This window comes from Centroberyx gerrardi, chromosome 16 (genome assembly GCF_048128805.1).
Source record: "Centroberyx gerrardi isolate f3 chromosome 16, fCenGer3.hap1.cur.20231027, whole genome shotgun sequence".
Classification (NCBI taxonomy): Eukaryota; Metazoa; Chordata; class Actinopteri; order Beryciformes; family Berycidae; genus Centroberyx; species Centroberyx gerrardi.
Genome location: NC_136012.1, coordinates 9,451,182 through 9,464,918, shown reverse-complemented (window position 1 = coordinate 9,464,918; position 13,737 = coordinate 9,451,182). Strand labels below are relative to the sequence as shown.

General features: G+C 43.7%; 2 protein-coding genes across 2 annotated transcripts; one reads left to right on the top strand and one right to left on the bottom strand.

The window, feature by feature from the left end:
- The first annotated feature begins 1,023 nt into the window (after window positions 1–1,023).
- Window positions 1,024–7,567, top strand: p2rx3a (purinergic receptor P2X, ligand-gated ion channel, 3a). The gene is made up of 12 exons (XM_071916790.2): window positions 1,024–1,157; window positions 2,006–2,141; window positions 4,013–4,084; window positions 4,337–4,406; window positions 4,695–4,791; window positions 4,887–4,964; window positions 5,136–5,277; window positions 5,673–5,809; window positions 5,936–6,029; window positions 6,321–6,386; window positions 6,476–6,553; window positions 6,769–7,567. The coding sequence occupies exons 1-12, from the start codon at window positions 1,024–1,026 to the stop codon at window positions 6,883–6,885; spliced, it is 1,221 nt and encodes a 406-aa protein (XP_071772891.2). The 3' UTR covers window positions 6,886–7,567.
- A 962-nt stretch (window positions 7,568–8,529) lies between these two features.
- LOC139925536 (uncharacterized) lies at window positions 8,530–12,655 on the bottom strand. Its single transcript, XM_071916961.2, has 5 exons — window positions 12,487–12,655; window positions 11,433–11,871; window positions 11,059–11,188; window positions 10,717–10,931; window positions 8,530–10,291 (listed from the first exon to the last, which is right to left on the bottom strand). Exons 1-5 carry the CDS (start codon window positions 12,528–12,530, stop codon window positions 10,040–10,042), a joined length of 1,080 nt encoding a protein of 359 aa, XP_071773062.2. The 5' UTR covers window positions 12,531–12,655; the 3' UTR covers window positions 8,530–10,039.
- Window positions 12,656–13,737: the final 1,082 nt, after the last annotated feature.

The following is a 13,737-nucleotide window of genomic DNA, read 5'->3' as shown; positions in this document are numbered from 1 at the left end:
TGCAAAACATCTGGAAGAACATTATTTTTTTTCCTGAGCCATAGTATATTTAAAAACAAAATTATGAAACTGAGTCATATGGGACCTCTCAGCTTTGGGACCCAAATCAGAAATGTAGTGTCATCCTCTTGTCATGAAATCAAAAGACTATTCTTCACATGCGGCAAAAGAGAAAAGCCCCAGACGCATTTTGGGGCCTGGTCCAAAGTTTGAGAAACCAGGATATGAAACATTTATATCCACAGGCCTTCCAGTGTATCTAAACTCAGCTGTAGAATCATTGCAGTGCACAAACTCTGTTGTGATTTTTGTTTTATAGCTTGCTGCTATCGGCCCTGTATGGCACTAACACTAAAATTGCCAGGGTTAGGGTTAGAGTCCCACTGGGTCACACTAATGCTGAGCTGGAAATGAATGAAAGAACGCACTGTAGTGGAACATGCTTTAGATAAAAGCGTCTAACAAATGGCAGATAGTCACCAAAATTATGTCAGAAATGTGGCTGGGGCAACTGAAAATGGATCCATTGAATATTGAATGTTGTCCCTGTGAGTGTGAGTGTGAGTGTGTGTGTGTGTGTGTGTGTGTGTGTGTGGATCCACTGGAATAAGCCAGAGATGGAGAGAGAAAAGAGGAATGGGAGATGGGGATTTGTGGTGAAGAGAGAGAGAGAGTGTGAGTGTGAGGGAGGGACAGAGGAGAGGCTTTCTCGTTTTCTCTAGCTCATTTGTAGAAGAGGAAGGGGCGGTCCAATTAGCCTCATAAACCAATGACATGAAGACAGAGAGTGAGAGGAAGCAGGCAGGGAGGTTTTAGCCACACACACAATCAGTGATGTACCAGATGAGCACGGGCAACAAGAACAAGAGAGAGAAGACAAGGCGGCGAGGAAGAGACCACCAAGTTTTCCTCATTAGACTCAGGCAATCAAGCTTCTTGGTGATTTTTAAAGGGGAACCTCAGTCAGTTTTAGGCACCTGTTGAGGCCGGACAGGAGCTTCACTTCTCCTCTGACAAGCAGCCATGGCCTCCAAGGTGTTGGGCTGCGTGACGGACTTCTTCACCTACGAGACCACCAAGTCTGTGGTGGTGAAGAGCTGGTCAGTGGGCATCATCAACCGCGTCGTGCAGCTGCTCATCATCACCTACTTTGTCGGGTCAGTAGTGTGTGTGTGTGCGTGTGTGTGTGAGAAAAAGTGTGTTTTGTGCATGTTTTCTTGTTGACATATTTGGGCATGTGTGATCAACTTATTCTCTTCACTATCTATCTGTTTATCTATCTATCTATCTATCTATCTATCTATCTATCTATCTATCTATCTATCTATCCATCTATATATCTAGATACTGTTTATCTAGTTAAAGGCTGTCCTGTAACCATTCAGTCACAAGTCTGATATCTTGTGAGATGGCTTCCAGAGGCGATTTGAGGAGAATGGGAGGGGATTTCTCTTATTAACTCTAGATTTGAGGGAAAAGTGAAGGAAAACAGTTTTTTACAACCCTTCCCTAACATCCCCATTGTTAAATTGTCATCCACTAGATGCAGTGTGTGCACTGCAAAAAATATCCGTCTTACCATTCAGTCTATTGAGTTCTTAAGTTCTTATTTTATTTGAAACAAGTGAAGAAATCTGCCAACAGGGTGAGATTCTTTCACTTGTTTCCAATGCAAATCAACTTGTTTTATGACTTTTATTGAATAAAGCAACATTATCTTGATACTAGTCGTGTGATCACGTGGTGTGTCAAGAAATTTTGTAGAAATGGGTGAAACTGCACTGGAAATTAGTTGATTTTTTTCTCTTGTTTTAACAAAAATCCAATTTTATGTCTGATTATGAGATAAAATGACTGTTAAGACTGAGTTTTTTTGCAGTGTGTGGCTGTGCAAAGTATCAGGCTCCCAGTTAATTTTGCAGGTAGTATGGAATCAAGGGAAATTATGTGTTTTTCAATTCCTTAATTTAACTCTTAACTCGTTGTGTTTCCCTGTGATCTGCAGCTGGGTCTTCATCCATGAGAAAGCCTACCAGGTGACTGACACGGGCATCGAGTCCTCTGTTATGACCAAAGTCAAAGGCTTCGGTTACCATAACGACCGGGTGATGGATGTGGCCGACTACGTCTCCCCTTCACAGGTGCGGGACCCCTGATAGCACATGGCTGACGCCCACGCATGCACACACACACACACACACGCACATATGACCTCTGACCTTTTATCCAACCACTGCTTTCAACTCTCTAAACACACACACACTGAAGCTTTCTCTGAGGTATCCTAACAGAAAAAAACGCAGATTCCCTCTTTACCGCTTCCGTACTCAGTGAGAGGTGAGGTCAAAAGGTCAAGAGCGGTTGGGTGGCGGTCTGTGGTGCAGATGAGGCATCTGAGAGTCAGTGTGAGCTTTTGGCACCACCATTGATCCCGCAACTGTGGTTTAAGTGTTTATGATAATGAACGAGCGGCCTATCACAATTTATGGCTCGGTCTATCTGTTGGTTACGCTACCTCCCATTCAAAGGCGTTTTTGATGGCTGTTTTGTGTGTATTTTGGGATACACACTTAGAATATCTTATTGATTTACTAATAAAAAAAAATCTGTTCACATAAAAATCTCTATATTATGTTATTAAAGATCTATAGACATGGCTTGGAAGCAAGAAAAATGAAAACTTTTTTGTCCAATTGTGACACAGTGGGATACATAGAAACATACTAATTAATTAATTTATAGACTCTCAAAGTTTGTTTACCAGTGTTAATGAGCGTTGATTTTTCCGTGAGAATTATAAGGAGTTGACAAGTGTTGGTTGGAGAGTTGTTTTTTCACTCATAGAGCTGATGTGGCTCTAGAGTGGGTGTTCAAAACTATCAAGTGTTAAATTAGCTCTGATGGGTGTAGACTGATATTGTTACACTTTAACACTTAAATTAACACTGACGATTTTGCTGCGCAACTGGGAAAAGGTCATATATGGGATAAGCTGTTTACATACATCTTCATGGTAATACTTGGCAAAATATGCCAAGTATTACTATGGAAAAACCTACACAGACTACAAAAAGCAACAGTGACAGCGATAAGATTTATATGCCTCACTGCCTAAATGATATCTGCAGTTCCCAACTATAATATCCGGCTCCTGTTAATCAGGATATGAGCTTATCCAGGTTGTTGAAAACAGGATACGGTGTTTACACAGACCAACTCTTACATGGAAACCAGAAAAATAGCAAAATATTAACATGCAACATGCACCCAATGATGGTTTTACACTCAAAGAGGCTTGAAAATATTCTGATTAAGCAATAAACCATGGGAAGCCGTGCTTTGACAGTAGTTTATAAAATGGACAGTTTTGGTCCTCAGTTCTGATTGGCTGAGTCGCATTCAAAATTGTTGTAAAATACCCAACGAACTCACATAACTGCCACATAACAGTTGATTTAAATGTTAATGAGAAATCACCACTCACACTTATAAACAACTTTGTTTAGCTACTGTTCAAAACCTATATTGTTTAGAATAACTTTTCATTATAGTTAATTATTATCGCTTAAAAGTTAGAGATTTTTTACATTTGCTAGCATTTTACTGTTTTTGATATTCTGTATTGGTATTTTGTATTGCAGAGAATTTGTTCAGTATGATCAATCATTTATACTGTGAATACATTCTCATTGATTGATTGATTGATTCATTCATTCATTCATTCATTCAGTCTTTGGAGAGGGGCAGTGTGCTCTGAACATCCTCAAAGGTATAATAGCTTTTACTGCATACAATGGTACAAAAACATGTACTGACTGAAAAGTTTTCTTCAAAATAGTATTCAGATATAATTTTTAAAAAAACGGGAAAATGAGAAAGAAGCAGCTGTAGTTAGCCAGGCGTACTTTATCTTTTACCTGTTTCATTGGTTGGCTGAAACTACCCATTGTATAATATTACATGACATAACATGAAAACACATATTATATCATCCACGTTCTTCTCTCTGCAGGGTGCAGCTGTGTTCTGCATCATGACCAAGCTCATCATCACAGAGAACCAGTTCCAAGGAAAATGTGCAGAGGTGAGTCCACATTCAGATCTCATACTGTGAGGGAATCGGCCGCCGCTCAGTCAGTTTAACCGACTTTATCAGTAAGAGGGTGATGGAGTTCGGTCGGTCAGTCATCCAGAAATGCTCAAAGGACATTACAGGCATTAGGTTCAGCCCGTCTGGAGAAAATAGTCCATTGTGTATCATGTTGCATTTAATGCGTCTGTGCATGTTTGCATGTGTAATGTGTGTGCGTGTGTGTGTGTGTCTGTTCTTTTGCAGACTGCTTCTAAGTTTAAGTGTGACACAGATGAAGACTGCAAGAAGCATTTTGGTGCCTACCTTGGCAATGGTGAGTCCAACTTCTTAACTAATCTGAGCATCTCTCCTGCAATAAAAAAAAAATAGAGTCAGTATCTGTAAAGTTGCAGGCTGCAGCTGTCTCAGCCCAGAGATGGGGACGTTTCTGTGGGTTGGGCATACGGTTAAACTTAGGATCTATCATGCTTATTTTATCAAAGTAAATCTCTCGTTTATCTTTGTATCTCTCTCAGTCTTACAGGAAGTGAAATTATCTCTCTCTCTCTCTCTCTCTCTCTCTCTCTCACTCTCTCTCTCTCTCTCTCTCTCTCCACCCCAGGTGTAATAACAGGTGTTTGTCTTAAACCCTCCAATGACTCCCAGGGAATGTGTGAGATTGAGGGCTGGTGTCCAGCCGAGAATGACTCGATCAAGAGGTGACACACACACACACACACACACACACACACACACACACACACCACTTCCGCTCTCATCCTCATTCCTACTTCTTTACCACCGTCCCCCTCAGTAAACCGATGCTGGATGTGAAAAACTTCACCATCTTCATCAAGAACAGTATCCGCTTCCCTCTCTTCAACATCACCAGGTGAGTCGCACACACACACACACACACACACACTTAAGTATCTGGCAGCCTTATCATAAGTTAACAAATGCGTGAGAAATGTGGGTGAATCTCATAATCACACTGAGTTTTTTTCTACCCCAGTCAGCCTCACATCGTAACCCCTTGATATAATCTCTCTCTCTCTCTCAGAGGAAACTTCCCTTCCGATCTGTCCTCGGCTCAGATCAAGAGCTGTAACTACCATCCAGTGATGAACCCCCTCTGCCCCATCTTTCGGGTGGGGGACGTGTTGAGCTACACCAAGCAAGACGTGGCCGAGCTCGCCCAAAAGGTCCCCCCTCCGTTTCCCCTCCTTCTCCCCACCCTCCGTCCTCAGTGGAACACACAAAATGATTTCATTCCTATTGCAGCTGGATCTGTCACTGCTCCCACCCAACCCACCTAAACTCAGTGTAATCTCCTGTTATTTGCAGAATAGAGTTTACCCACTTGTTGGGGTTGATATAAATCTCTATGACCTCAGGCATCATAGTAAGCTGTATCAAACTGATGTAAGTTCTAAGAAACAAAAGGGCATAAATGAATTCTTTTCTGAAAATACAATCGATTTTTGTTCATATCGGTGGTTGTTTGGCCTTATGATGTCAGAGTTTACCCTTCTTTTATTTCCCACTACGTCACTGAATAGAAGAAAGCCAGTAAATGCTCACTGTGCCTCTCTCTCAGGGTGGAGAAATAGGAATAAACATTCAGTGGAAGTGTAACCTGGACCTAGACATCGAGAAGTGTGGGCCCCGGTACTCTTTCACGCGACTGGACGCCCCGTTTGAAAAGAACGCCGTCTCCAAAGGCTACAACTTCAGGTAGTGGGAAAATTAGTTTCTCATTTTCTGTCTTCATCCTCATCAGATCGTCCCGTCATTGGCCATAAGCCAAGCGTCTCTCCCTTCTTCCTGTCCTCACTGCCTTTTCTTCTTTGTCGTCTGCAGGTTTGCCAAATATTTCAAGACAGAAAACGGGACTGAGTTTCGAACGCTCCACAAAGCCTTCGCCATCCGCTTTGATATTATGGTTACTGGCAATGTGAGTTGTGTGGAAATGTGATAAGGTGGTGATGTGTGTGTGTGTGTGTGGTTTGTGTTCCTCGTGTTTGGCTTGGGGAGGGACAAAAACAATAGTTGTGGGGTTTGGGTTAGGTTCAAATTTTCATTCCTTCGGCGAGATCTTACGTCAGCCACCGTCCAAATTCTGGATAGTGTTACTGTAGTTCGGTGAGAAGATTGGTCTTGTGAAATCATCAAGTATGTTGAGAACATTGTCAGGTTTGTCAAAGAGCATGTAGTGCACATGTTTATCATATTTCTGTGCTTTCAGGCAGGGAAGTTCAACACTATTCCAACACTGATCAACCTGGTAGCTGCCTTCACCTCTGTTGGACTGGTAAGATCTGCACATCTTCTTCAAAAACAATGAAAATATACTTTTCTCATAGCTATCAAAGTACTAACTACTGTTCTGTGTGGTTGCAGGGTACGGTTCTCTGTGACGTTATCCTACTGAACTTCATGAAAGGGGCAGAGCAGTACAAAGCCAAGAAGTTTGAAGAGGTAAACACATGAAATTAGCAACACATTGTCCTTTTTTCGTTAATACAGTTGCATGCATCTTGCCTAAAAATGAGTGGAGATAGCAACAGCAGTAGTCTGGGAGGCAACTTCCCGATCTCGATCTCGATCTCAATCAAAAACAGGATCGGGTCTTATTATTTAACTTCGTCCTTGATCTCGTATCTTTTCATTCCATCCCTCTCTCTCTCTCCCAGGTGTCCGAAGCCCAGATAAAAGCGATCCTCTCCCAGAGCCCGAGCAGCCAGCTGTCAGTCAAACCAGATATCAAGAGCTCCTATGACTCTGGAGCCATCTCCCTCTCTAATGACTAAGCCTCTGACTGACGACGTCTTCAGCCAATCTGAAGAAAAAACATTCCCCTCTATCTCTCCTCACTCTCATTGAACTGCAGTTGGATTCCATTCAGATTTCCTCAGCTTTAGATGAATTCCCCCTTTTCCCTAGAAAGAGATTCACCACGCCTCTTCTGGATGTCAGGGTGCTGCAATCAGTTTTAGTATAGGTTAGTAGTTTAAGTTTAAGTATTGGTGCTGGAATTGGGTAAAGTTGACCTTAGATGCTGCCAATTCTGCAATTCCCCAACTGGAACTGGGAGTCGAAGGTGATCTATCACCCTGTAGCCCATAACGGCAACTTCACTGTCAAGTTGGAGTATCCTGGTTACCGACCCTCAGCCCAAAGCAAGGCTTCCCTTATGTAAGAATCACCTCAAATATAATAATCAATGAGAAGCAAAGCCCTCACCATGTATCTACTGCTTGTTGAAGTCATAAAACCCCGAGGGAAACATATGTACACTATGAGGAACCCGCTGTTATTTTATTGTAAATAGTCTCATAAAACCATACAGCATCTTAACTACAAGAAAATGTAAATTTGTATAACCTACTGATCTTATATGCCGGTTTGTCAGGCCAAATATTACTGCTGAAATTCTCCAATCCGTCCTCTTCTCACTGTGGATGTGCTTTGCTAAGAATTTGAAAAACAAATGTTCGACAGTGCTAAGAAATAAACTTTTTGCCTAACACTTTGCATTATTTCTCTACTGTATGTGTGTGTGCGTTTGTATGAGCTTACATTCACACACACAGCACCCACCCTTCCTCTACTCCCTGCACAAACAGAGGCGCTGAAGAGCCTCTTAATGGTGTAAAAACCCTGCTAATAATGATGTGTGTGTGTGTGTGTGTGTGTGTGTGTGTGTGTGTGTGTGTGTGTGTGTGTGTGTGTGTGTGTGGAGGGAGGGAGGGAGGGAGGGGGTGCAATCCCCCAACTGGACCGGGGTAAATGAGTGTGTGGCTTGTGGTTTACAAATGGGCCATTATTAGTCCATTTCTGGGAGATGGCATAAGAGATGTTACTGTATAGACTAATGGACTCGGATCACAGGCAGATAATGACCGAGTGTGTAATTCTCTTCTGTTATTCCCCATTGTTTGTCTCTTTAGAGGGAGAAAAATGACAACGTTGTCTTGATTCTCTCTTTGCTTTACCCCTATACCTCCATCTCAATAAATGACATTTATGTAATCCTCGAGCTCCTACATCTTTCTTGGTCTCTGTCACTCTCCCTCACACACACACACACACACACACACACACACACACGGAAGTTCCCCTATACCCCTTCCTTCCTACTATAGACTAACAGATCACCTAAAGAGCCTCTTAATGGCTCTGACGGTGATTCATGAGAACAGAGAGCTGTTGAAGTGCGGACACAGAGGAATTGACAGCAGTTAGGCTTGATCTACTAATTTAATCACACAACTCAATATTATACATTTAATGGAAATGACAGAATATGATACACAGTGGCATTAAGTACTCTGTCTCTGAGTGCTCTTCTGGCCCGGTTCTTCTGTGGCTGGAAAGAACAAATGCTTTCTCCAAAAAAAACTCAAACTACTCAAACTGTAACAGCATTTGAGGACTTTATGTGTGTGTGTGTGTGTGTGTGTGTGTGTGTATGTGTGTGTGTGGGGGGGGTGGGGGGTGGAAGCAGTTTTGCAATTGTGAAAATGCAAAAAACTAACGATGGCAGGTTATGTCACTTTTTTTAAGATGAGCCTTCCTCAGAAGAGGTGATAAATTTGAATGGGATAATGAGGTAGCTGGAGGGAGGTTCTTTTATCATCTTGTCCAGTTTTCACAGCACACCATGTAAAGTGGACTAAAGGAGTGTTGAGCAGAACTTAACTCAGAATGTACTTTCCCAATCGCCTGTTCATGAAGCGACGCTTTATGTGAGCGCTGGTGATGATGACGAGTTTGAGAACAAAAAACGCTAATCACCTGAAGAAGACTGAGAACAACAACTCCACAAAGAGGAGCAGAAACCACTGATAGACAGCCGCAGCTATGGCTCCAACCCTCCTCAGGGGCTCCCAGAGAGGAGGCTAGCAGATGCAACCAAGGTCAGACAGGGAGCCATTACCAAGAGACAGAGAATATGGAGAGCGAGTAAGTGACTCCAGGAGGGACCAGGAGGAGGAGGAGACAGCAACTCGGGGGAAAGCTCTAAAAGATGGTGGAAGGACATTAGCAACACTGTTTCAGCAGTAGCTTGGACACAGACACTGGATGTGAGACAGAGACAGGAGAGCATGGACAGTGACACCTGAATACACCAAACAGGGCTGAGAAAAGAAGAGAAATTCTTCACATGTTGAATTGATAAGGGTGAAAATCCGGGTGGCTGCAGCCTTGAGATTAGAGAGTCGGGCTTGTTGCCGGTTTGAACCTCTGGACCAGCTGGGAAAATCTGGGTGGGCAGTTTCAATGAGTAACAATGAGCAAAACAAATGCCCAATTGCTGCAGGCACAGTGGAAGACTGTAGCTGTACAGGTGTGGATGTGTGTTACTGTATGAATGTGAAGCAAGGTGTTGCTGTTTGAATAAAGGTCAAAAACTTAAGAGTCAAAACAATGTGTCACGTATCAAATGCTTATGGAGCTCTTTGTATTTGCTGCTTTGATTTGGTTCTGTGTTCAAAATCCAGATATTTTAATGAATTAATATTCGAAACAATGGTGGCCTGGAGAGAGACGCGGAGCCGGGGAGACACACAGTGACGTTCATGCATCCAGGGAGAAAAACCAACCGAGAAACAGTCTGTCTGCACTGCAAAAAATACCCATCTTAACATGGCATTCAATCTAGTATTGAGTCATAAAATCTTATTTTCTAAAAACAAGAGAAAAAACATCTGCCTATGGGGTGAGATAGTTTCACTTGTTTCCAATGCAAATCAACTTTTTGATACTTGATTTTGATACTGCTGGAGCCTTATTTCAAGATCTTCTTTCAGAAAATGCTAAAACAAATATAAATGCATTGGAATCAAGTGAAACTATCTCACCTCACTGTCAGATTTTTCCACTTGTTTTAAGGAAAGCAAGACTGTGAGACTCTACTCTCCAAATGACTGTCTGAGATGGATATGTTTTGCAGTTTGCCGGTCATTGCCTGTGCTTCCTCCCTGTCTTCCTCCTGCTCAGGGCCAGTATCCAGGCAGGGAGACCGGGCCGCAGTGCCGGTGCCGGTGCCGGTGCTGCCGCCTGCTCCATCCCGACCTCCTCCTCTATCACGGAGTCCTCCTCCTCCGTCCCAGAATCCTCCTCGGAGTCCGTGCCGTCTGGATCCAGGTCGATGGGCGCGATGGTCACCACCGCCTCCGAGAAGCGAACCCGGCGGCCTTCCTCCACTCGCCTCTGAGCCCGGGGAAATAGGAAAGATGGAGGGAAAATGGCAAAGAAAGAAACAGTTGATTGAAATTTATATCCACCTCCATCCCAAAATGTTGTACATGGTCTTCTATGTAAAATTCACCACTCAATATTTCAAAAAACACGATTCCATCCTCAAATACTTTGCAGACAAATCTCTTAAAATGGTTAAAACCACCTTAACTGTTTTTTACATAATGAGTTTTACTACATTTTGTAACAGTAAATGTCACTTTATTCACATAGTAGATGTCTCATTTTGGAACAAAACTTTTAATATATTCTGTGTGTGCCCGCTTTAACAGTTCCACCAATCCTAACTGCAACATAGATGATATTTGTATTTCATACCACAAGGAGGCACTGTGACACAGAGGGCAAAATACAGTCACAGGAACAGTTCATCTTACCTTTTTTGTCACTGTTTCTGTTGATATGGAGGACTGTGAATCTTGAGATATGGAGTGTTTGAGTACACTCCGGGGCGCAAGAATACGAGGAGTAGAAGAAGATGGAGACAGAGGGGGAGGAGACATGGGGGGATATAAAGGCATCGTGGCATTATCATCCTTTAACTCTGTTCTCTCATGGCTGGTCGCTGTGCTTGGTGAAGATAGGAACTCATCTGTAGAGACAAGAGAGAGAATTGTGTTTCCAACCAAATATCAGCTTCAACTGACCGACCTCTTGACATTTTAACTGAAATGTAGACACGGGATAGAAAGATTAAAGTATCTGGTTGTTCTTCTGACCTCTCTCTGCCTCTCTCCTGTCTGTCGTCTCCCCCTCCTCCGCTCCTCTCTTCTCCTGTGAATTATGCACTCTCTTTCTGTTGCAGTGGACTCTGCTCTTCAGGGCCGAGTTGTCCAGAATGTCTGCAGGCTGTGAGGAAAAACAGATAACAAGGTGATCAACTCTCAACTGAAAAATTATAAGAGGCCACATGCAAAACTGGCATGAAAAGAACGAGACATTTGTTACAAAATGATAGAGTTTAGGAAAAGTGCTTATGGATGTTGGAGAGAGTGGGATTGGAGAGAATATCATTTTCATCAGGGAATTTCCTTTCAAAGTGGTAAATTGGTGGCGGGTTGTTAGTACATTGTAAGTGATATCTTATATATACCTTTATATGGGAAAAGTCCTCTTGAGCTGTATGTTCCAGTCCCGGTCTGCTCTCCTGAGACTCTATATCTGATTGGGTATGACCGTGTTCCATTGGTTCTGATTGGCTGGCCTCACCTTGAACATCCTGTCCTGGCATGTGATTTGGTTCTGAAATGTCCATGTTGACAGATATTGGTGCCATGCCGAAGTCTGAAACTTGGGGTGACTCACTTCCTCTGAAGCTCCATTGGCTGTTGGGGATCGCAGATGATTGGCCACTGTCTCGGTGTTGAGGGTTCGGAGTGGTTTCTAGTTGGCTTGTTGGTTGTTCTGATGCTCCCTGATTGGTTGAGATGCCTGATAGGGTGGGGTTTAGGAACTTGGCCCACTCTTGACCTGTGAGGATCTCCTCCAGTAAGCTGAACGACCCCAGGCCAAACTCAAAGTCACTGGTAGATCTGTCAAGACAAAAGATTCTCTAAATGCAAACAACGCCTAATAATTTACCTCTGTCTCAAAAACAGAAACTATAAACTTTTGTGGCCGATTCTCATGTTCTCTTACTATGTGTGTGTATGTGATCTTGTATCCTTATAAAGGAGCCTTATGAAAATCTCACAAGCCTCATAAAAATATCCATGTGAATGTTTCCATATTGCAAAATTATTGTGTCAATCACTGTGCACGAGTGCCAGGGTGCAGAGTGAAAAAAGACAGCTGATGACAGCTACTGTCAGTGACAGGGGCGTGTTTGTCACATCGGTCCAGAGAGAGAGAGGGAGAGAGAGAGGGAGGGGGGGAGAGAGAGAGAGAGAGAGAAGCAATATCACCCCAACTGATATCACAGCTATGGTTGGAAACATCTCACAAATACCTCACATATCTCATTCATTTTGCTGAAGGCGTATCAACGAAACCTGACTGTGTGAACCTTTAGGCTGCTTATCCCAAGTCACATTGACTGGTATCATACCTGAACCTGTGCATGATTATTCATATGGCCAATCTGCTGCTCTGGTGCTGGTTTGAGTGTAGTTTTATGTTTTTTTTAGGATGATTTGCTAGTAGATTACCTGATGTGACCGTCTGCAGTGCCGTCCTCTGTGTGTGAGAGCATAGGAGGAGTATCAATATTATCACTCCTGTCTAGTGAATGGGGCGTCCTCCCTCCCTCCTTATTTGACGTGTTGATGAGAGTTTCTGCTGCTGATGGCTGCTTTTGAGGTGAAAACTGTTGAGTACATACATGATTCAGTCTTCCTCATAATAAAAAAGAAGTTGCATCTTGACAAATACAAGGTAAAATAGAATAAAAGAACACTACTCACTTCATTTTCCCTCTCATTCTTCATCTCTGCTCTCCCTCCCTCTTCTTTCCCCTTCTTCCCTAAACTCCCATGCCTCTCCCTCCATCGCTCCTTGATCTTCTGTGTCCATCTCTGCGTTTTAACCTCAGACAGTCGCTTTTTCAGTTTTCTGTCTGAGGTGCTGTTGGCTGTCCATGCCTCCATGTCTTTACTTTGCGCCAAAGCTCCCACACCTCCATTTCCCAGATGCAATACTTTATTTTCCTCACTTTCTGTGCCCAGATTTGCCTCTGCGGGCTTCAAGGACCAAGTGTAGACTCTGGGTGTAAAGCCCTGGACTGAGGCGGGAGAGCTGTTGTGGTCCTGACTCTGTCCCGGGGTTCCAGAGGTCAAAGGTGAAGAATCAGGAAGCAAATCTCGGCCATCTGTGACCGCATCCTTCGCTATAAAATCCTCAGCAGGAATTTCCATTGCAGAACGGCCATCACCCTCCTTTTCCCCTTGTATCTCATCTTCGGTCCGCTCAAAGGAGGTGACATTAGCGTCCTTAGGTGATTTCGCAGGAAGCAGCTGCCCCGTTCCTGACGGGGTGACTGCCAGTGACACGGCCTGTCCCGACCCCCTGTCCTCCCCCCTATCACTGTCAGTGTTGTCTTTGTGGGAGGGGGAGGAAACGAGACTCGGAGAAGAAGAGAAAGCCATCGTTTCCAGTTCACAGCCTGGTTGTCGTCCTTTGAGGCCGACTGCAGGCCGACCAAACTCGCTGTCCCATGCCAGGATCCCAAACTCCTCCCTGGAATCCCACCTCCTCACCTCATGCACCTTCCTAGGGTTGCCGTTATTACCCAGCCCCCCTCTGCCCTCTACCTTTGGCTTGCTGGTGATGTCATCAGTCTGAACCGCCCCAAACCCATTCACAGGGATGCTGTTTACTCTGCCAGCAGTCTGGAGGCTGGGAGCCCCTCTCCCTCCGCTCTGACCCCGGTCGGGAGCAGAAGCGGCGGTGGGGCCGGGTGG